Here is a 21,675-nt window from a genome sequence, read left to right on the forward strand (position 1 = left end):
TTTTTTTAATTCAGATAAACTGACCACAAGCACTGAATGGAGTTTTAGACGTATTAAAGCCTGACAAACACACACACACACACACACCGAAATGAAAAGTAATTCATCCTGGTGGACTACGATGGGGAAACGTATGCAGGCTGTACAGACGTACGCGGAGCAACCGTAGATCTGTTTTGACAGGAGTTGTCAAAACATTAGTAACGATACACGACAGGCAAAAAGCGTCAGTTTCATCAAATCCGGCAGCTACGGTTTCAATAATGTTGACAGGAACATCACAAAGACTCAAATAGAATAGATTACATTTAAAATGAAACACGGAGAGCCTTGATGGTCTATTGACAGTCCTCACGACCACCCAGGCGCCGGCTTAACCTTTTATCTTTTCATCCTCGGAGCTCCTCTTACACCGTCTGCCTCCTCTCGTTTATTGTTCACCTGATGAGCTCTCCTGTCAGCATCGCTCATGTTTTACACAGCGAGGATGAAGGTCCGCAGGGAGTGTGTAAAATGTTATTGGGTGAAATGAGCGCGGCGCAGGTGCCTCTCTATAGGTCCACCACATGTCTGGGGCTCACGTGGATCCCCGCTCGCCGAGCCTCGTCCTTTCCCATGCTGCTTTTTAACGAGGCGTGTTGTTTTGTTGTCAAATGCGTGGTGGGGTTTTTATGGAGCTGGCGGAGAGCTGTTACAGATATTCGTAATGAGCTCTTCATGCTGTGGTTTTTTCGTGAGCATGTGTGTTATGAATTACGGAGGCCTGTAATGAGTGCAGTGCGTCTCCGCAGCGAGGAGGGTCTCCAAGTGGCCCATGGGAGCAGCAGTTTGTGGTGTCTGGCCTTGTGCGCTCGGAGAAGTATGATTCGCATGGTTTGCACTGATTGAATGCACATAATGGAGAGGGTATAGTGTGTTCTGTGGGAGTCCCAAAGGCTGCAGGTCAATTTTTAAGGTCTGTGTGAGGGTGGTACGATTGCTCCAAACTATCACTCCCAAGATAACAACATCTTGAGCCGTCGTCCTCCGGGAAAATTTCCTGATCCAATAATCAACCTCTGGATAGCTTTAAGAGTCCGGCCCGAGGCCAAGAGGATCCTGGGTCTGGGGAGTCTTGAAGGGTGTGGGAGGATGCTGCTCCTCGCTCAGCTGCACTCCTCGCAGTTGCAGGCTAGGATGTATCTGTAAGTGGCCGTGATGCGCGTCCCGCCGGCGCAGCGCAGCCTCACCGCCTTCAGCTTGGAGGTGTGCGGCCGGCAGCAGGAGCAGGTGCTCTTGAAGGGCTGCTTGAGCACCGAGCTGAAGGAGATGAGGGGGTCGGAGCGGGTCGTGTGGCTGCAGTGGCCCTCGCAGCGCGCCAGCAACACCATCTGGAACACAGCGTGCAGAAAACGTTAAGACAGCACAGATAAGTCATTCACACAGGGTTTTTTTTTCGTGGCGCTGTCAGGGATGATAAAAAAGCCTCTAAAAGTGAGCCGTCTGTTTGTCTCCTAGAGCCTCGGCCTTGCACCTGCAAACTGAGAGATAGCGGCGAGTCTCACTCCTACACCTGCTGCCGCTCAGAGCTCAGGGTCACTCACAAACATTCACACGAGGTTTACATCTTCCCATCCAGAGGGAGATATGTGGTATACCATCCTGTGCTGAGAGGACAAAACCACTGTATCAAGCTTTCCCCAAGTCTGACCAGACAGCTCACACACACACACACTCACATGCATGCACGCACACACACAGGTCTGATTAGTATTGTGACCGTCCGACTGGCATTCCTCTGTGGGTCACCACATTCCCGTCGCCTCCCTAAACAGACTCCTGTGTCATGTCCTTCTGTCAGCTGCTGTGTGTCGCCACCCGTGTACCCACTTTGACAAAAGCCTGTCTGGGGCCATGGCAGGGTGACACACAGACTCACATATACACACACACACACACACATCAGGAGTGTTGTCGCCACTTTAAGACCATTTGTCTTTGTCCCAGCTGAGGATCAGCCTGTCAAACAGCGACAAATCCTCTCCTGTGACGCCCCTCTACTGCTTTCATTCATGACCAGCTGGAGGAAAAAAGAGCTGATACAGAGGTTACGCAACGTTAAGTAATGACCAGTCACTGAAATTAAAACTGTTTCTCCTACAACTAATGGCAGGTTGAAGTTTTGCTTTGTAGAAACCTGTTAATACACGCAGCAAGTTAAACCAGTTCCCTTTCAGATTGTGGGTCAACTTTGGATGAATTCACCGGCTGTGGTTAGTATCCTGACTAATAAGGCGTTAACGCAAATTTGTTTTAACACCACTAATTTCTTTAACACATTAAAGCAATCAATCTTTCGGAGGTTAGAGAAAAATGTGAAAATCTAAGGAATCCATCGGTATCAACGGTGTCATACTAGCTCGTCCCAAAGGAGGCTAAATAACGCTCCAAACTTGCGCTTAATTTTGGCGAGGATAAAAACAACAAGGCCATTTTCAAAGGGGTCCCTTGACCTCTGACCGCAAGATATGTGAATTAAAATTGGTTCTATGGGTACCCACGAGTCTCCCCTTGACAGACATGCCCATTGAGTTTGTCATGTTATGATTTGAGCATATTTGTAATGCTAAATGCAGTACCTGTGAGGGTTTCAGGACAATATTTGTCATTGGTTTGTGTTGTAAATTGACTTCCAATAATAAATATATACATACATTTGCATAAAGCAGCATATTTGCCCACTCCCATGTTGATAAGAGTATTAAATACTTAACAAATCTCTCTTTAAGGTACATTTTTAACTGATAAAAAAATGTGCATTTAAATATTTTAATCACTTGAAAACCCTACTCCTGACAAGAACTGAAATAATTCATCAATTCATCAATTAGACAGAAAATTAATTGGAAATTATTTCATTAATCGTTTAATCGTTTGAGTCAATTCTCAAACATTCTCTGTTTCCAGCCTCTCAGAATATACGTAGCTGCTTTATCAGGAAAATCAGGAAATAAAAGGAGCTATTCACAGTACGACAAACAAACATTACAATTACATAGAGAGGAGTCTCTAAATATTAATAATAATAATAATAATAATAATAATAATAATAATAAATAAATAAATAAATCAGTAAGTAAACAAAAATACCTTGAAAGAGACAGATATTCATTTTGGAAAATTCACAAATAAATCGGTGCAGCACCTTATTACTTTGGTAATCTAAAATAAGTAATTACAGGAGCACATCTGTTTAAAAACATGTCCGTCTTTACGAGGAGTTTTGCTGTAATTTTTTTCCCCATTGTGTACACTTTCATTAGACTGTCTTGCCACTGATGTAGTGTGGAATTTTTTCTATGTTTTATGTTGTTTATTAATGAATTAGTTCATTTAATTTAACATCTTTGGGTTCTTGGACAGTTGGTTGAACACACCTCTGAGGATGTCGACTTGAGCTCTGAGAAATTATAACAGACATGTTTTCAACACAAAAAAAATTATTGATTAATCAATAGTGAAACTAATTGTTAGATGCAGTCCTAAATCTGAATTTGTTGAGTGTGAAAGTTCAGACAGTCTGAAGCCTCACAGGAAAAGGATAAAAGGTCCCCTTTAAAATATTTATAACCGCTGGCTGCGGCATGAAACTAATTAAACCTATAGAAAATGTTCAAATGTAAGACACCTGGGCAGCAGATGAAAGCACACAGAGATATGTTCATCCCTCCTGCTCTACCACAGACAGATACCCCTATAAACACCCCGTTACTACACACATACTGTACATAGAGACACTGAGTTAAGTCCTGGTGCAGGTGGATTCTGTGTGAACTGAACGCACCGAGGTGTAAAACGATCGCTCAGCCGGGCGTCCCGTCAGTTCTTTCTGTGTACTGTAATAGAAAGCCCTGACTCACGCTGTGAGTGTGTTCAGCCCTGACTTCCCTGAGCCGAGCTGTGGTTTGGCCACCTGCTCGATGCACTCAGAGTCAGAATATTAAAAAAAGACCAAAGAACTGATCACTCGCGCTACAGCTCGACAACTGCACAACAAAAGAACAGAGGGAAAATTGATTCAATGGATCATCAGTCTCTTTAAGTGTCTCTAAGTTGTCCGACACACACAGCGCCGTCATGTCATTTGGTAGCTGTCCACTTTTCTTTGTCTGTCTCCGGCCCGTCTCTCTCTCACCTTCAGACCCTGGCAGAGGCAGGAGAGAGCCGGCTGACAGACAGGGAGACGTCCACTTCGGCCAAATCTGCGTCCCAGCTGAGGTGCAGAATATGTCTGCAGCATGGCCCATGTCCAGCACCACACACACACACACACACACACACACACACACACACATTCACACTCAGTCACTCCCCGAGAAACGAAGCGAGGCTCTTCTAAACGACGGAGAGATGGAGAACAGACAGAGAACGAGACACTGCAATGGCCAAATGGAGGAGGCTTTCGAGGGGCAAACGAGAGTAAAACTGGTAGAAAGAGAAAAATGTCTCTGAGATAAATGAAGTTAGTGTTGGAGGGTTTTTTTTGGCTGGTGCTCTGGGGTTTTCTTTGTGTCTCCGAGGCTCGCTTTGGAACAAATTGTTTCCCTGATATTTGTAACAAATGAGTTCATTTGTCAGGTGATGACCGGCCCAGTTACCTTAAACAACTCGTTACCCAAAAATAAGCAGGAGACCACCACTGCGACGTCACCCGTTGGTTTGTGGACTGCCGTTTTGAAGCCTCAAGTTCGACCATCTTGGTGTTTGGCTGTCGCCCTCTTTGTTTTTTGCAACCAGAAGTGACACAAGAGGGTGGAGCTAAGTACAACCAAACGCTGAATAAGACTTTTTTAGGCGACCAAAAATGTTATAATTAACTTTCATGAACTTAAAACACACTGTGAAAGAGTTAAAGCTGTAAGTAGAAAACATCAATCGGTCTGGGCCGCCATCGCCCCACCCTTCCGAACGCCGTTCGCCAATCTCTTAGGACCAACTGACCCATGTTCAATTGCTGTTCACATCTAACCCTTCTCCACCTCGGCATTCAAAGTTCTCATTTGAATATCTGCTACTACCGCCAAGATCTGCACCCGCAGCGGCTCCACCGGGCCCACACCCTAGGGTTCCGCGCTCACCGCCGGCGCCGTCCATTTTCAGGGCTAGTTGATTCAGCACTTTCACAGCCATCGACCTGCTGTCCATATCGACCAACACCTTTTCTGGGGCCTGATGAACGTCGGCATCGGGCGCCTTATCCCGGCGTTTGGTTCATCCCGCAGCGCAAGTTCTGCTTATCAAAAGTCGCCGTCTAGGCGGTTCGCAATCAACGCCGGCGAGCCGGCCTTTTTACCCATTTAAAGTTTGAGAATAGGTTGGGATCATTTCGGCCCAAGACCTCTAATCATTTGCTTTACCATATAAAACTGTGACTCTGAGTGCCAGCTATCCTGAGGGAAACTTTGGAGGGAACCAGCTATTAGACCGGGTTGCAATGCCGTGGTAGCGAACCGTCAATCACAAAGTAGCCCCGCCCTAAAGCATCCCCTGCTTTATGGTCTATTTGACTCTAAATGGGACCATAATTTACTAAATGAACATCATGCTGTATTGAAGAAGACTTGAAACTAGCGATTGAGACCATAAACTCATGTTTACAATGTTAACTGAGGTAATAAATCAAGAGAGAAGTGTGATGATGTTGCCCACTGGTGTGTGTGTTTGTGTATGTAAGTGTGTTTCTGTCTTACCTTGGAGTTGCACTTATAAATCGGGTGTGTGATGGTCTCCACAAAGTGGTGCCTCATGCAGCGCTCTGGGTCCGAGTCTCCCAGGTGTGGGTGTCCGTTATCGCTGGCCTTGTTGCCTCCGGCAGACTGGACGAAGCCCAGCAGGGGGCAGCACATCAGGACCAGCAGCAGGCCGGGAGGGGGGCCCACGGAGATTAAAGGTTTCATGATCGGACCACCCCGGGGCTTTTGATCCTCACGGGACGTCCAACACGTCTCTCTTTATTTATTTCTTTATTACGGTCTCACAGTTCTTTCATCCAAGTTGTATCTCAGGGTCTTTGTCTCTTGTTCCTGCTAGTACAGCAGAGGTTCAAGGTCGGCGAGCTGTAGGGAGAAAGGTAGTAGGAGGGTTGCTTCGTCGGGCCGCTCCATCCCCCACCGTCTGGATCCACCACAGTCTGCAAAAAAAGAGACAAACATGAGCTGATAAAGAAACAAAACTGTGTGAGTAGGCAGTATGTTTTGTCTATTAGTCATTTGTACATCCAGGGGAATTACTTTAAGTGCTGTAGAAAAGATCACACACTGTGTGTTTAGTAGATGGAGCTGCCTCCAGACAGATTCTCATAGGTCTTTTGGCCAGTTTTTGGTGATTGACTGTTTGATGAGTGTGTGAGTGGGTCTCTAAACCTGGCTGCCTACTTTGTCTCCTTTATTCCACGGTCCCCCCCCCTGTACACCCACACACTGCACACACATGTAGACACATAAGTCCTGCTGCTTTTATTACAGAGGAGAAACTTAAGCCATGCACAAACAGCCTGCAGCCAGGCCCTTTCCTCTCCCCAGGAATGACTTTTTCATTAAAACAAATCGCTCTCCCAACAAGCCCTCTCATGACTGCAAACCCTCTGCCAGTCCCGCAGCATATTTTCACATGTATTTATGTCGGGGTTTTTTCTTCAAACTTCATAGTTTTATTGTCCTCCTGACAATAGGGTTCGTGTTAAGAGGGAGCTTGGGGCTGGCCGCGGCAGGTTTGCTAACAGGCAATGTGTTGTGAATTAGGGAGAGGTGTGTGTGTGTGTGTGTGTGTACACGTGGGGTCAAGGAGTGAGAAAGGAGTGTAATGATCGAGGTTTGAGGTTCAAGATTTATTTAATATTCTTATTACTGTTAACCTGGTCTTCATAGAAATATGTGTTCAAGGCTTGGAGATGTCTGTAAATGTACTTTCATGAGTTTGTCTTGGGTAGCTTGACTGTTTGCACTAGTTGATCGTAAATTCATTAATTAGTCTGTGCACAAAGTTCTTAAGCTTGATTTATATTTGGGCATTAAGTGGCTACACACCAAACTAATGATTTATTAACTATGTTGCACCAATAAAACTTAAGAAAGGGACTTTAATGATGTATAAACATCTGTATTGATGTCCAATCAAAATAAATGTACATTTAAAGATACAGTGTGAAGGATTTGGCGGCATCTAGTGGTGTGGTTGCAGATTGTAACCAATTGGGTATCCCTCCGCTCACTCCTCCCTTTCCAAGACTGAGGTAAACAGTGGTAACGCTGTTCGCCTCCCTCAGAGGCCATCCTTATTATAATAACACTACTTTAGGAGCAACGGAAGTCAGACGGTGGCTGGCGGTACCACAGTTTTACACTCTGCGGCTCACGTTGCCGCAGTTTCACAAGCGTATCTGAGAACTACGATGGTCTTCTGGTAACGTAAAAACACAATAGGCTCTCTCTAGTGTCCGTTCTGGGCTACTGTAGAAACATGGCAGACTCCATGAAGAGGACCCGCTCCCAACCCCCCAGGAAGAGCGCCGGGCTTTGAAGCACATTTTCATAGTGGCATACTGGCATAGTAATCTTTAAAGTTCTGAAAGTTGTAAAGTGCACTAATAGCCGAATCCAGAGTTATTTTCCCTCCCCCGTTCATGTGAATGAGACCCAGACCGAGGCTGGAGCGACGGCTGGGTTAAAGGAGACGCTACTGCGCCTGCTCTACGGGCCCAATGGATGTGGAAGATCTCTGGATGATACGGGTACTTTAGCACTCGGCAGTCGAGCCATTTTGGCTTCATGCGCAACTGAGCAATTCTCATAGGAATGAACTGCAGCCCGTCTACAACGCTGTATCCAGTTCTCTTTATAAATCCATGCCTGCTCCCTACGTAGATAAAAAAATGGCTCATTCTAAAATAACGAAAACACAACAATTCCTAGTTTCAGGTGATTATACACTTATAAAAACATAGTTATGAATATTATATTCCACTTCTGCTAATAAATCCCCCAAAACGTTACACACTGTTCCTTTAAACAGGATGTCACTTTAGCATAACTTCCAAAAATTACAATTTTAAGGGGGAAAAATACTGTAATTTATCTGCAAACCCTAACGTAGGTATTACTCTGTTTTCTTAAGAAGCTCTCAACGAAGAGAAATATGTGTTCGTGCAGTTTAGAATGAGCAGGGAATATCAGATTCTGCAAACCTATATGACATTTTTTTAGTCATTTAGTCCGATGTTAGACATAAACTTGAGATATTTGTGTTATTTCTCTTTCCTGCGTCCAGATCTTTAAATCCACTCCACCTGGTTGACCGAATGTGGAAAAGGAGTGTAACGAGTTGGCACAATTGTGTCCGATATGAGGCAATTATTTCTCTGAAATGCAATTTAAAATCTTTCCAGATTAAACAGCGTTCAATAAAGTGTTGGGCCAGATGTGTCGACCATATTCCACATTATTCACTCTAAATGGATCATATATCAGCAAGATAACGTTAGCTGTGTCAGTTGGTTCAGATAATGTAACAGTCTGGTAGTTACTGGATGTAAATATTTGGTGACGACTAATCCTTATGTAAGCAATAGTTTTAATAATCTCCATTTACGTTATAACTAGGCAGGAAGATGTGTCTAAGTGTCTTGTATGTACCTGTGCATGGATCATAAGAGTGGTGCATGTGACGTTAGTGGTCTAGTTTCTGTGGCAGTAACTTCCCTCTTGAGCAGGATTGTTTGGCTCAGTTAAAGCAGAGGAAATGAACACAATACTGCATTCTATCAAAGCTCCGTCTTTAGCATCCATCTTCATCGCTGCACGACTCCACTGATTTCCTCATTTAAACTGAAATCACTCGAAACCTTTATAGGCCTGCCTCCTCCCCGCTGTTCCCTCCCCCCCATTCCAGCCCCGATGTTTTTCTTTCTAAGGGGAATCATTTAACCTTAACATTCCTCCTGAGAGAAATAGAAGTATCATTTGGCCTGTTAAAATAAATACTCCCCGAGATGTTTTGTTGGCCCGTCGAACATGTGCTGCAGGGTTTACATAACAGTCGGGCCGGTCTTCTCGGAGCAGCAGGCTGCTTTATACAGCCAGCACCCATCAGCACCTCCGGCCCTGCCAGCCGTACCTGGCCGAGCGTTACAGCGGTGACTGTTATCTTCATCTCTGCTGCCGGTGGTGTAACTACCTGCTGCATTAGTGCGCTTGTCTTGGACATTACACACTCAAGGATGGTGCCTGAGTGTAGGCTATAGGATCATTTAATGGATTTAATCATTATGAGGGTGAGAATGAAGGAGTCACAAGGACTAATAGTATTAGTTTTTACAAGATATCTACATGTTCACCTCCACCTTGTTGAAGCCAAGCACATGGAGACATGACCGGAGTAGCTCATTCCAAGATTTAAATGGTTTTAAATTCTTAAAAGACCAAATTAATAACTTTTAAGCGTTTCCGTTCATCACTCACTGAGCGAACGACTGACTGGATCGAGCGAGTGATTGGATCGGGAGATTGATCAACTGGATCGAGAGAGCGACCGACTGGAAAGTGCGAGTGACCGACTGGACAGAGCGAGCCACTGACTGGATCGAGCAACGACCGACTGGACCCAGCGACTGGACCGAACGACTGGACCGAACGACTGCACCGAGCAAGCAAGCGACTGGATTGAGCGAGCAAGCGACTGGATCCAACCTCCCACTCACCCTGTGTGTGTCTTTTCCCTCTTTAAGCTACATCACTCCCGGCTCTGAGCGTTTACTGTTGCTGTGGATGGGTTTACATTGTAGTTAATGGAAAGCCCTGTGCGTCTCAGACACTAAAGGGTGCCCTGTGCAGCGGTATCACACCCCGACAGCCATGACAAAGCCTCTGTATTTGATGCCCAGAAAAGGAATCATTATGAGTATTTGCAGTTATGTTTTTAAACCATACAGATAGGAACAAATAAAGGAACACCGGGGGAAAAAATCTGTTGTTTGGCCCCTATCGACCTCCTGGAACCCCCACCTACCACCCTCCTACCTACCACCTGGCCTCCAAGCTCCTGTTAAGTACTGTTCATACAGCAGACAACACATGGCAGCTTCATTATATGCCAAGTTTAGTCTGGTACACAATGTGAATATGCACTACGTCAGCACATTGCAAAACAAAGTAATTAAAAGAAGATTTTTGTACAGAGCCTGTCAACAAAACACGGCCACAAGATGAGCTATTACTGCCAGAAATATGATCAATGTTCTAATAATAACAATGAGGATATGTAATGTGAAAGGGGGTCGCTCATAGTGAGGATGAACCCTGATCATTTCTGGACTCTGGTTCCCCTCAGCTTTACCGCAGCTTCTTTCAGTTTATGGTTTTGGTTTCACGGCCCACAACTTCACAGCTTCGGTTCACTCTCACCGCTCTCAGAGCGTCGCTTTCAGTCGCAGCAGACAACTACTTTTAGAAAAACGCTCTGCAAACCCACTGTACATCTCTTGTCCAGCACTAAACGGCAGACAAAGTTGGCGTCTAGCTGGCGAGCATGGCGGAACATTTAGCAGCTAAAGAGCCAAATATTTCCCTCAGGAGTTGGTAGAGACCAAAAACAGAGCTAAAAGAGAGAGAATATTGAACTTAGATTCGCCAACTGGACAGAGACAAGACTACAAATGAATGCCAATGTTGCTGCATGTCTGTTGGATGTGGAAATACACATGTTTGCCAACTAATTTGCCAACTTGAAAAGGTGATAATATGTCAGTGCTGGTTTCTGGTTGCCAAAAAAACACAATTATTGCAAGTTTAACCGATATCGTACTATTAACAGACAATATATGTGATTGTAGCATCCTCTAAACTCTAAAAAGGATTTTATAAAGTGAAAACATGTTAAATCAATTCAGATCAAACATGAGAATGTAACTGTATTTATGGCCAAACGAGAGAAAACATCCTCAGCATTTCCTCGTAAATCACAAATCCCCCACTCCAACATGTGTTTTTGTTAAACAGACAACAGCTCCTGGCCCTTCTGTGAAGTCAAGCAAACAAAGATAATGACAGGAGTGATCCGCCTAGTAAATACCAGGACAAGCCAAATAAACTGTCTTTTACCGTAAATGTTGTCATTCTGGTCTGCAGCCAGTCCTGTCCTCTCTGATTAACAATTAGTGGAGCCAGCCAGACATTCATATCATCTTTTTATGTGCAACAAAGAGATGATGTTCTATTGATTGTCATCTGTCTGTTATGCAGCCAGCTCTGCTCTCACTGCATTGCTATGCAAACAGGGACATCCCTCACTACAAGGTGACTACACATCATAATTACTGAGCTTTGAAAGCTGGTGATATCAATACATAGCTATGAATGGCAGCTGGCTCAGATAATGGGGGCTTTTATGGAGATAGGATCTGTGCGAGTGAGTTCATTACTGCACTGTGAGCGCTGATCCGTGATGCTTGTCTGTACTGTTGGTTGAAGCAGAAGGTCAGGAGCTTTGAGGCAGGGTGACGGCCAGCGTGGCCTCCTCTCCCCCAGCTCACCCACACCTGCCCTGGACTCAGATTTATAGAGCCCTCGGTGTTCACAAACAGCAGCTGGATCCTCACGTCCACTCCTTCCTTCCCCCATCTCATCCCAATTATAATGACCCGCAAACCCCAAACTGTTATGGTCTGTGTCTTTACTAGATCTTTTGTTTGGAATCAACCACATCGTCCTCTCAAACTATAGAGTGTATATAAGAAGTGGTCGGAGTCACCATGACATCAGCCACTGGTTTGAGGAGTGTGGTTTTGAAGCCTTGAGTTCGGCATTTTTGGTTCTTTTGCAACAAGAAGTGACACAAGACGGTGGAGCTAAGTACAACTGAATGCGGAATAAGACGTTTTTATGCAACCATAAAGCTTATAACTAGGGCTGTCAACCGATAACATTTAATTGCAACTAATCGCATGATTGTCCATGTTAATCGCAAATTAATCGCAATTTTTTTTATCCGTTCAAAATGTACCTTAAAGGGAGATTGATCAAGTAATTAATACTCTTATCAACATGAGAGTGGACAAATATGCTGCTTTATGCAAATGTATGTATATATTTATTATTGGAAATCAATTAACAACACAAAACAATGACAAATATTGTCCAGAAACCCTCACAGGTACTGCATTTAGAATAAAAAAAAATGCATAAATCACAACATGGCAAACTGCAGCCCAACAGGCAACAACAGCTGTCAGTGTGTCAGTGTTCTGACTTGACTATGACTTGCCCCAAAACTGTATGTGATTATCATAAAGTGGGCATGTCTGTAAAGGGGAGACTCGTCGTTACCCATAGAACCCATTCTCATTCACACATCTGGAGGTCAGAGGTCAACCTTTGAAAATGGTCATGACAGTTTTTCCTCGCCAAAAGTTAGTGCAAGTTTGGAGCGTTATTCAACCTCCTTCGCGAAAAAGCTAGCATGACATGGTTGGTACCAATGGATTCTTTAGGTTTTCTAGTTTCATATGATGTCAGTCTCTTCACTCTAAAAATCGCAAGTTGTGTTAATGCGTTAAAGAAATTAATGGCGTTAAAACAAATTTGCGTTAATGTGTTATTATCACGTAATTATCACGTTAACTTTGACAGCTCTAGTTTACAATGTTTACTGAGGTAATAAATCAAGTGAGTGGCTCATTTTCTCATAAATTTTGTTACAATCTGAATTGTTTTTGCAACCAGAGGAGTCGCCCCCTGCTAGCTTCACCTCTCAGACCCGGAGGTAGCCCACTGACTCAAATCGAGCTGGTGTTTCTGATATAAATACAAAAACAAATCCCCCATTGTGTTCCACTTAAAAGTGCAGCCTTCTTACTCCATGTTTCTGCTTCCATCACTTCCTCCTTTATCCCCAACACCCTGAGGTCTGATCTATGTTTGGGAGGAGTGTTGGATCACCATGTCACCTTGGGTCCTTACTGTTTTCATTACAAACAGCAGCTCCGTTGGCAGCAGAGCTCAATAAAACACAACAAGTTAATTCATTCTGAATTACCCGTGAAAGTAAACAACTTCTCTTGAGGACTATTGTGGAGAAACTGGTGCGAGGCCAGCAGGCTCCGTCCAGTAAAAGTCCACAGAGAAAGTCAAGTTTTCCATTCGGACAAGGTGAGGAATTTTGTTGGAGAGCAAAGCCACCTTATCTTTGTTAAAAGACATTCAGAAATAGCATGTGGGCTGGGAGAAGAAACTGAGTGAGGTCATGGTTAACACCTTAGGTACATCAAGTGGTCCAGTTTCTCAGTTCTAGCATCCTAAAGCCGCTACCCTGACATCAGTGACACCAGTCCATGATCAGACCTCCGTGGAGTGGGGATACTGTGCATGTGGTGAATCACTAGAAAACAGTGCTGCTGCTTTAAGTGGGAAAAGAGATATGCTGGTACAGCGAGACAGGAGCTATCCAGAAATTAGCAATCACAACCTTCCCATGTTTGTAGTGCATCCAACCGAAGTGGTGCCTTTATTATCAGAGGGTATGGAGGCAGTAGAGGACTTGCTGCTGTGATATTTGTGCAGAAACACCATAAAAGACCAAGACCTCGGATCAACAGAGGTCAAGAGATTCAACAAGGGCTGCAACTGAAAAGCTAAGCAACCAAGTTGGTTGAAAAAACTGTTTCCTGCTGACTTTTATATGCACTTAATGGCTACATGAAGGTGATAACATGCTAAAAGACTGAAGCTAAAGCAGCCCAAAAGAGTCATGCTCACCAGCTGAGGACCATGTGGAAGACAACTAAATAAATAAACAGCATTGTTCTTTCTCTGTAGCGAAGAGGTAGTTAGTCCTATCCTATTCCATCTGACAATAAACACAGTGTTACACATCTGCTCTTGTATTTTACATTTTGGAAAGGCTAAAAACAAAAAGACCCTTCAAACTCTAATTGCAAAGTATCGCTCTTACTACTAGGGATGCAAAACCAAACCATAAAAAAGTGAACCGTTCAATGATGTACAAACCGTGGGCTCGTTGAACCGTTGCACCGCTATTAAATACAGGCCTGCTAATCATTTGATGAGGTGCCAGAGACACAGAAGAGGTAATTATCTGAACATGGGCCTACTTGACCATTAAGTAGCCTTCCTTATTTCATGTATAAAATCAGTGTTATGTATTCATATAATGTAGAAATTTCATTCATTACTATCAATCTCTATATATTTTGGAGTTCAAACACATTGGTTGTTTTTCTTCTCCCTAATATGCAAAACAAACCAAATCGAAACCATGACCCAATACAAACCGAACCGGCATGTTGAACCTTTGCACTACTACTTGCTACAGCCCCATGCACACTACTTCAGCATGTAGAGAAAACCAGAGCTTGACAGCACATAACTTTAATAATTTGGCACAAGAGCCCAAAAATCTAAATTATTTTCTTTTTTACGGACCAATGTGGAATTCCTGGTACTCAAAAACTCATTAGAGAGCCAAAGCCGCAGGCCCACAGGCAGATGAAATTATTAAACATTATATGTAACTACACACGTATTAAGTGTGGAGACCTATCTCTAGATCTGCATGTACTGCTTATTAAAAGACATATCACATGTCATAGGGTAAATCAAATGTGGTATATTCCGCTTGATTTTTGTAGATTCAGCTTTAGCAGCAGCGCCACGGGGCAGATCGTTTAAGAAGGGCCCGGTATCTGCAAAAAGATCCAGTCTGGGTTAAGAATATGTGGGGAGCCAAACCGCACAGCCTCAATACAATCCCTCCTTACAGCCCACAATCCCTCTGGTTTGGAGCTTTAGGACTTTGGGAGTTATGAGATGGTGATTCCGAGCTTAAGGAGAGCAGATATTGATGTCTCTCTTAGAGGCGACGGTGGGAAAGAAGATGCCTCCCGCACGCAGACACGCACACGGACAGACCCTCCACTGAGGTACAGCGGTGGAACGTAACAGTAGTACTGTAGTTAAATACACATTTGAGGTATTTGTACTTTGAGTATTTCCACTTTATGCTACTTTATAATTCTGTTAAACAACTGTTCAGAGGTAAATAATGTATTTTTACTACACTACAATTATTGGACATTTATTAGTTACTTTGCACATTAAGATTTAACACAATAACCTATAATATAAATATAATATGATAAATAATCATATAACACTGACAAGGGCCATTCTAGCGAATAATATCTACTTTTAATTTTTATACTTTAAGGTGAGACAACACCAGGTGAATAGGGTAAAAAACAAACTAATATATATCGCTATGAAACTTAGCTGATTACTTACATTAAGGCAATTATTGTTTGTATTACAAGTTTTCTGAAAATGTTTGTTTTAATATGCAAATGATACATTATATTATTCAAAAAATAAATTTAAAAATAATAATTAATTAATAATTAATAAAAAAAATGCATATCCAGCACATAAATATGAACATCTTTCTATCCCTCCATAAATCATAAAATATTGTCAACAACCATAAAAAAACAAAAAACATTTTACCCACGTTTTTAGGAATAAAATGTTGTATAAATCAGGTTATGAATGATATATGAACAAACCTTCAGAATATAGACAGGAATGAAACTCGAAAGTACATTAAGACAATTATTTTTAATTATTACAAGTTATCTAAAATTGAATGTTTGAATTTGCAAACGAGGCAAACGATTATCTAATGCTAACTTTTGGTGATTTTAGGTGAAATCTACAGACGCAAATAAACAATTATATATATATATATGATATAGAATATACTGTATATAGAATATATAAATAACCCAAAATTGACCAGTCCATGAAAAACAATGTTTTTGCCTGGGGTGTCTCGCCTTACGTATATTTTGCAGATAATACTTTGTACTTTCGGTCAAGTAAAATTTTGAATGCAGGACTTATTTTATGAAATATTTTTTAAAGCATTTTATTACTACTTTTATTTAAGGAAAGGATCTGAATACTTCTTCCACCACTGGGAAAGTGGAATCTCAGATTTACAAAACAGTAAAAGTGAAATAAATAATTGTGGCTCGTAGTGCTGAAATAGTTAGTTGATTCATCAATATGTATGTCCATCAACATGAAATTAATTAACAAATATTGTAATAAAAAAATGTAATGTTTAAGTAATTTATCCTCAAACATAAATTTTTAAAAAATGGGTGAGATATACAACACACATTTCTAATGATGATCGGTTAGATATTACAACCGGTTATTGTTTCTTTTTTTATTGGTATAATGTATCCTCCTACATGAATTTATCAGCTATCTGTCAACTATATCCTATGAATTGATATTTATGTAATCAGTTATTTTATTTTTTTTCTCTCATGTCTGTTTCGTTGATTATTATTTAATTGTATTTAATTTTTATTTCATTCTATTTTGTTGTATGTTCTGTACCTATATCATTTCTTAAAATGCAAATAATAATTTTAATAATAATACTTTTTCTGGTGAATTTAATATCTTTGGATTTTTGGACTGTTGGTGCAGAACAGAACAAGTGATTTGGAGATTTCCCCTCGGACTAGACAGTTAGCTTTTTTAATAATTTAATATTAGTAGCCCAAATGGTTTCTCTCCTTAATAATGAAAATGCACTGACACACTGAAGCAATTCCAAAAAGAACTGAGGTGGAGAAGAAAGTCATAATGAAGACTTTTGTTCAAGAGGTAAAAGTGAAACACTGACATTATCTCTAAATCTGTTATGAGAAGTGACGCCGTGAAGCCTCCCAACTGTTCCAGCCATATGTCGTGTAGAACAGAATTTCTTAGTCCACGTCACCAGGTTTTGTTCTTAGCAGTGGGGTGCATGTATAAATATCCCCTGCCCACCTCACTTATGGGTTTTTGTTCTCACACGTATGCAGATACAGAACACCGGGGCTTGTCGTCGTGCTGCTGCTGCTCTGGGGGGCTCTAAACATTGCTGGGATGCTGGTGTGTGATGGCACATGCATGGGCCCGAGGCTGAGGAGCCAGATCTTCAGAGGGATCCTCCGCTTTATCACCCGGGCCAGCCGGCAGCTGAGTACACAGTTGTTGTCCAGAGACGGGTCTGTCTACGGTGGCAGTGGGGCAGTTATAACAGAGCCCCCCCGCTGCCACGCACAGAAAACAGGTGCATCAAAGGACACCAGAGGAGGGGGGGGATTAGGGAGAAATGACAGGTAGAGTGGGGTAATTTTTTGAGCCGTCATGAATAGCTCTCCCTATATCGCAACCCCTCCATCTCTTCTTCTTTCTGACTACATCATCACACTCCTTTCTGATTTGCTTTAGTGCTTCACCCCCCCTCCTCCTCAACCTCACCTCCCTCCATTGTTTCACCAGCTTTTAATAAACTAAAGGGCAGATTCCTGACTGGAGTGAGGGCGGGGGGACAGACCCACAGACCTGTCCTCCAGCCACACACACACACACACACACACACACACACACACACACACACACAGTTTGGCATGCAGAGTGCCAAGCTCTTCCACTGTCTACTGACGCCAGCTCCTGAAACGCAACACACAAACTTACTCTCTCCTCTCTCTCTCTTTCTCTCTTTACACACACACTCACCCTCTCTTTACCCTCCCCACGCGCCAACCTCCTAAAAGCTAAGCTCCTCACTAAATATATCCCCCCCAGTAAAGATAAGACAAACAGTGTGGATTTGAGCGCAGCGTGCAGCCAATGACAGGCAGCCATGTGAGCCGGAGCTAAGCTCGTGTTAGCTTTACAATTTCGGCTTCTCAGAAACTCTGGAGCGACACAGAGGGAAGACACATAGGACATATATGCATGAATATTCTCCTATTTCTTTCTGACATTTTACCTCCGAGTGTGGTGTTAAAGCTTCAGTAGGCAACACGTTTTTAAGCATCATTGTGCAAAAAATCCAGTATATTGTAATTCAAGTGTTCTGAGAGAAAGCTAGACTTCTGCACCTCTTCATGGCTCTGTTTTCAGGCTTTAGAAAATCTAACCCGTGATGGGAGACTTTGACCAATCACAGGTCATTTTAGAGAGAGCGCTCCTATTGGCTGTGCTCCGGCTTGTGGGCGGTGCTTGGTATTTCCTCAGCAGATCTCAACATGGTTGCAAACTTTCTCATTTTACAGCAAAACAGTGCACTACAAGATGTTTCTGACAACATTTGAGGAGAGAAATAGGCATTACAGTAACATAATATTGATTCATATTTGATCAGTGCTGCCTAGTTTGACCATTTGATTAGAGTTTGTGAGTGATTGACAGCTGCTCAGAGACGGCAGGCTCCAGCTCGGCTCTGATTGGTTGTTTTATTCCGGTCTGTGAAATCTTGCAGATGCTGTTAGGAGCACCGGAGGACATGTCTCATGTACTACTGTCAGGATATAGTGACCATTTTATTACTTTTTGAAATCATATTTGCTCCATTTCTTCCCACTGCAGCTTTAAATGTGCTTTGATAGAAACATAATCTTGCAGGGTCAACACGCACATGCACCTGAAATCCTAAATCTGCTTCCTCCATCCTCATCAGACAGAACGAACACGGTGGGAACGCAGCGTGCTGCGGGCTAAAACCAGTGCATGAAACTAAATCAATCCTCCATTCAGCTCCGAGCCTTAAGGCGCCCTCTAAAAAAAAAAAGAGAGCGAGCGAAGGAGTCGTAGGCGTGTTTGTTTTATCGCGTTGGACCAGGTTTCTCTGGGCAGCAGAGATCTGTCACATGCTTGTCTGGCAGGGCGGCGTTAAGGATCTTCTCGATGGCCTGCGGTTCGTGCAGTGCATCCATTTGTCAGAAGCACATTCCTGCGGCGGTGAGACATTGTGAACTGCCTATCGAAGCTTCAACACTGTCCAAATAAACACACTCAACAATGGGCCCCTGTCTGTGTGTGTGTGTGTTTGCATGTGTGAGAATATGAAACATGAGACACAAAAACCAACCACGCACTGCTCTGCCAGAGCATTGCTGTCTATCTGCACCTGGCTGAATGTGCGATGTTTCAAACACACCTCCTACTCCTCTTCCTCTCTCTCAGTCTCCACGCGGTTCAAAGGTGACTTTTAGTTTGAGGCGAGGATGCAGACTCAATCGGTGAAAAAAAAACGCAGACGTTTTTCTCACCGTACAAACTGTTTCTCATCTGGTGTCACTGGAAGCGGAGAGGGATGTCTGGAGGGATGTTTGCATCACACAGTCTCGACCTCTGTTTTTTTTCCTCTTGTGTCAGACTCTCTGTCACTCTCACCTCCTCCAGCCCTCTTCCTCCTCTCACACATCTCAGTTTCATTCTGTTTCTCCTATTTATTGTGTCCTTCTCTGGCGCTGCCTGTCCTCCGAAGGGTTTCGCCGTTCCTGTCTCTTTCTCAGATGTTTTTCCTCCCACTTGGACTTCCCTCTCATTATCTTTTGTACTCACTTCATTTTTCATTTAAACACCTTCTCCCTCTCACACGCACACGCCTCTCCTTCTCAGTTATTATGGAAGTGGTAGCTCGTCTCCTCCTCCTCCTGCCTACCACAGAGTCTATTATATCTGTCATCATCTCCTTCCAGCACAAGCCAGCAGCCTCAGGGTCCAACGGAGCAGGCCAAGTCAATCACACACTCGTGGACATAAACGCACGCACCTGTAAAACGCATATCCATAGCTATTCACACCGCTATTAACCTCACGCTCCGGCACACACACACACACTCAGCGAGCTCCCGCTATCCTTCCAGCATCGCTGTCAGTGCCTGATTAGTGAATCCGCCAGCGCCAACACAAACATGTTTCCTCCTATTACACATCATGTCACACTGTTTCCTAATCACAACCACTTGCAGTTTTCTGGACACACGCGGTGCAGAAACCGGCAATAAAAGAGGAATGTGCACCTGAGCTTAGGGATGAGAAAAAGTGAGCAGAAGTTAAACTCAAACTCTGTGCGAGCGTGGCCGTGTATCATGTACGTAAAAATGCATAAATGGAAGATGAACACACATTATTTCACATCCAGGCTGGAGTAGTTTATACTGAATTCTCCTATGGCATGTCAAAAAGCTAGAAAACAGAATATATCTATAAAAATGAAGACAGGATGTGCAGCTGTGCTGATCCGGATTTGTGACGCCCAGGTTGGTGGTCTTACCTTCAGCGCCCGGCAGCAGAAAGACAGCAGCGGTATCCAGAGAGATCCTGCACGCAACACTGGATTTGTTGTTCAACTATTGTTTCCCAGCCAGCTCCTCTCTCCTCCTGTGTCTACCTCTCTCTCACACACACAGATTGTCTGAGCGCTATTCTCTCCTCCCTCTGTCTCTCTCACCTCCTCTCGCTCTCTCTCTTTTTTCTGTCCCACAGTCGTCACACTCTCTCACTTTTTCTCTCACAGGGAAATCACCAGAAAGAGGGAGCAGCTTGGATGCTCTGCCTGTGAGGACGGTCGTCACATGTGGATCGTGACACAGCAATCGTATATCATACGCCCTTTCTCTCTCTCTCTTTCTCTCACACACACACACACCAGCTGACGTACCGACACGCTCCACAGCGGCAAATGGGAATTCCAGCCCTGGACGGCTCTGCTCGCCCCATCAGGAGAGAGCTGACCAAAAGCTGCAGCCAGTTTTACGAGGTCAGGGTTATAAAACTGTTAGCAGATTTAGTTTATTTAAAAACAACTGGCCCCCGTGGCCTTCCTCTTCACGCGCTTCTCCTACCATGACATGAGGGGGTAGGGGTGTGTGTGCAGGTGGGGGTGTGTGTGTGTGAGGGGGAGGAAAAGAAGAGGAGTTAAATAACTCACCTCAGCAGTCTTCTCCCTCGGTCGTAGCATCTGTGCTGTGAGTAGTTAAAGTTGAGATTGTGATGCTGGGATATCCTCCACCTGCAAGATACAGATATATACATGTTGAATCACAAGAAAAACAAAACCTCACTCATCATGAAAGTTTTACAAATGTTTCAAAAGTATACCCAAATGAACAGGTCATTTCTCAAACACTACGTATGAATGTGAGGGGGAGAAAAAAAAGCATTCATCACTCACTTTTTAAAAATATACAGGACCCAGTGGGTCAATTGTTAGTACGAGTCACTTGTTGGATATTTCATTTTTCATATTTGTCTTCATCTGTAAACAATTACGAGACGGTGACGTGCCTGAATGTTTGGGAAACAACAGCAGCACGGACGGAGTGGATCCAAACTGTAACGGCCTCATCCATCATCCTCGCATGGCTCAACGTGGAGACCCTGAAGATAAAAAAAGGGGACAAACTGTGATGAATGGGAAGCTAACAACGAGGGAAGCATCGCTGCTGCCCTGAGACAACAAGTGATCATACGCTTTGCACACAACTGCTGCCAAATTATTGCGATGCATTACGTCAGCTACTTTGCTTCTCTCTCTCAGCATTTCTGGAATGTTTTGGTGGGGGTTGTTTTAAAACAGTTTGAGTTACCAAAATGAGCAGCGTGATATCAAAAACTGACACGGACGGCAATTGGCAAAGAAAGAAGACAGCCAGATGAATAAGTCACATCATCTAGTGTCTAAGTAGTGAGGATGCATTCTTTCAACATGCCTCACACAGACAGATGAGGGGGAGCAGGTTGGGGAGAGCACAACATGACAAACTAATACTTTTTA

The 21,675-nt window shown here is 43.4% G+C and overlaps 1 protein-coding gene across 2 annotated transcripts; it reads right to left on the reverse strand.

The window, feature by feature from the left end:
- Positions 1–20,910, reverse strand: LOC119500936 (norrin cystine knot growth factor NDP). Of its 2 annotated transcripts, none has more exons than XM_037790991.1 (3): positions 20,830–20,910; positions 5,730–6,169; positions 1–1,370 (listed from the first exon to the last, which is right to left on the reverse strand). In XM_037790991.1, the coding sequence occupies exons 2-3, from the start codon at positions 5,934–5,936 to the stop codon at positions 1,146–1,148; spliced, it is 432 nt and encodes a 143-aa protein (XP_037646919.1). In that variant the 5' UTR covers positions 5,937–6,169; positions 20,830–20,910; the 3' UTR covers positions 1–1,145. The 2 variants fall into 2 exon arrangements, with proteins under 2 accessions (XP_037646919.1, XP_037646918.1); XM_037790990.1 differs by lacking the exon at positions 20,830–20,910 and adding an exon at positions 20,173–20,489.
- Positions 20,911–21,675: the final 765 nt, after the last annotated feature.

This window comes from Sebastes umbrosus, chromosome 13, assembly GCF_015220745.1.
Source record: "Sebastes umbrosus isolate fSebUmb1 chromosome 13, fSebUmb1.pri, whole genome shotgun sequence".
In the NCBI taxonomy this organism is placed as follows: domain Eukaryota; kingdom Metazoa; phylum Chordata; class Actinopteri; order Perciformes; family Sebastidae; genus Sebastes; species Sebastes umbrosus.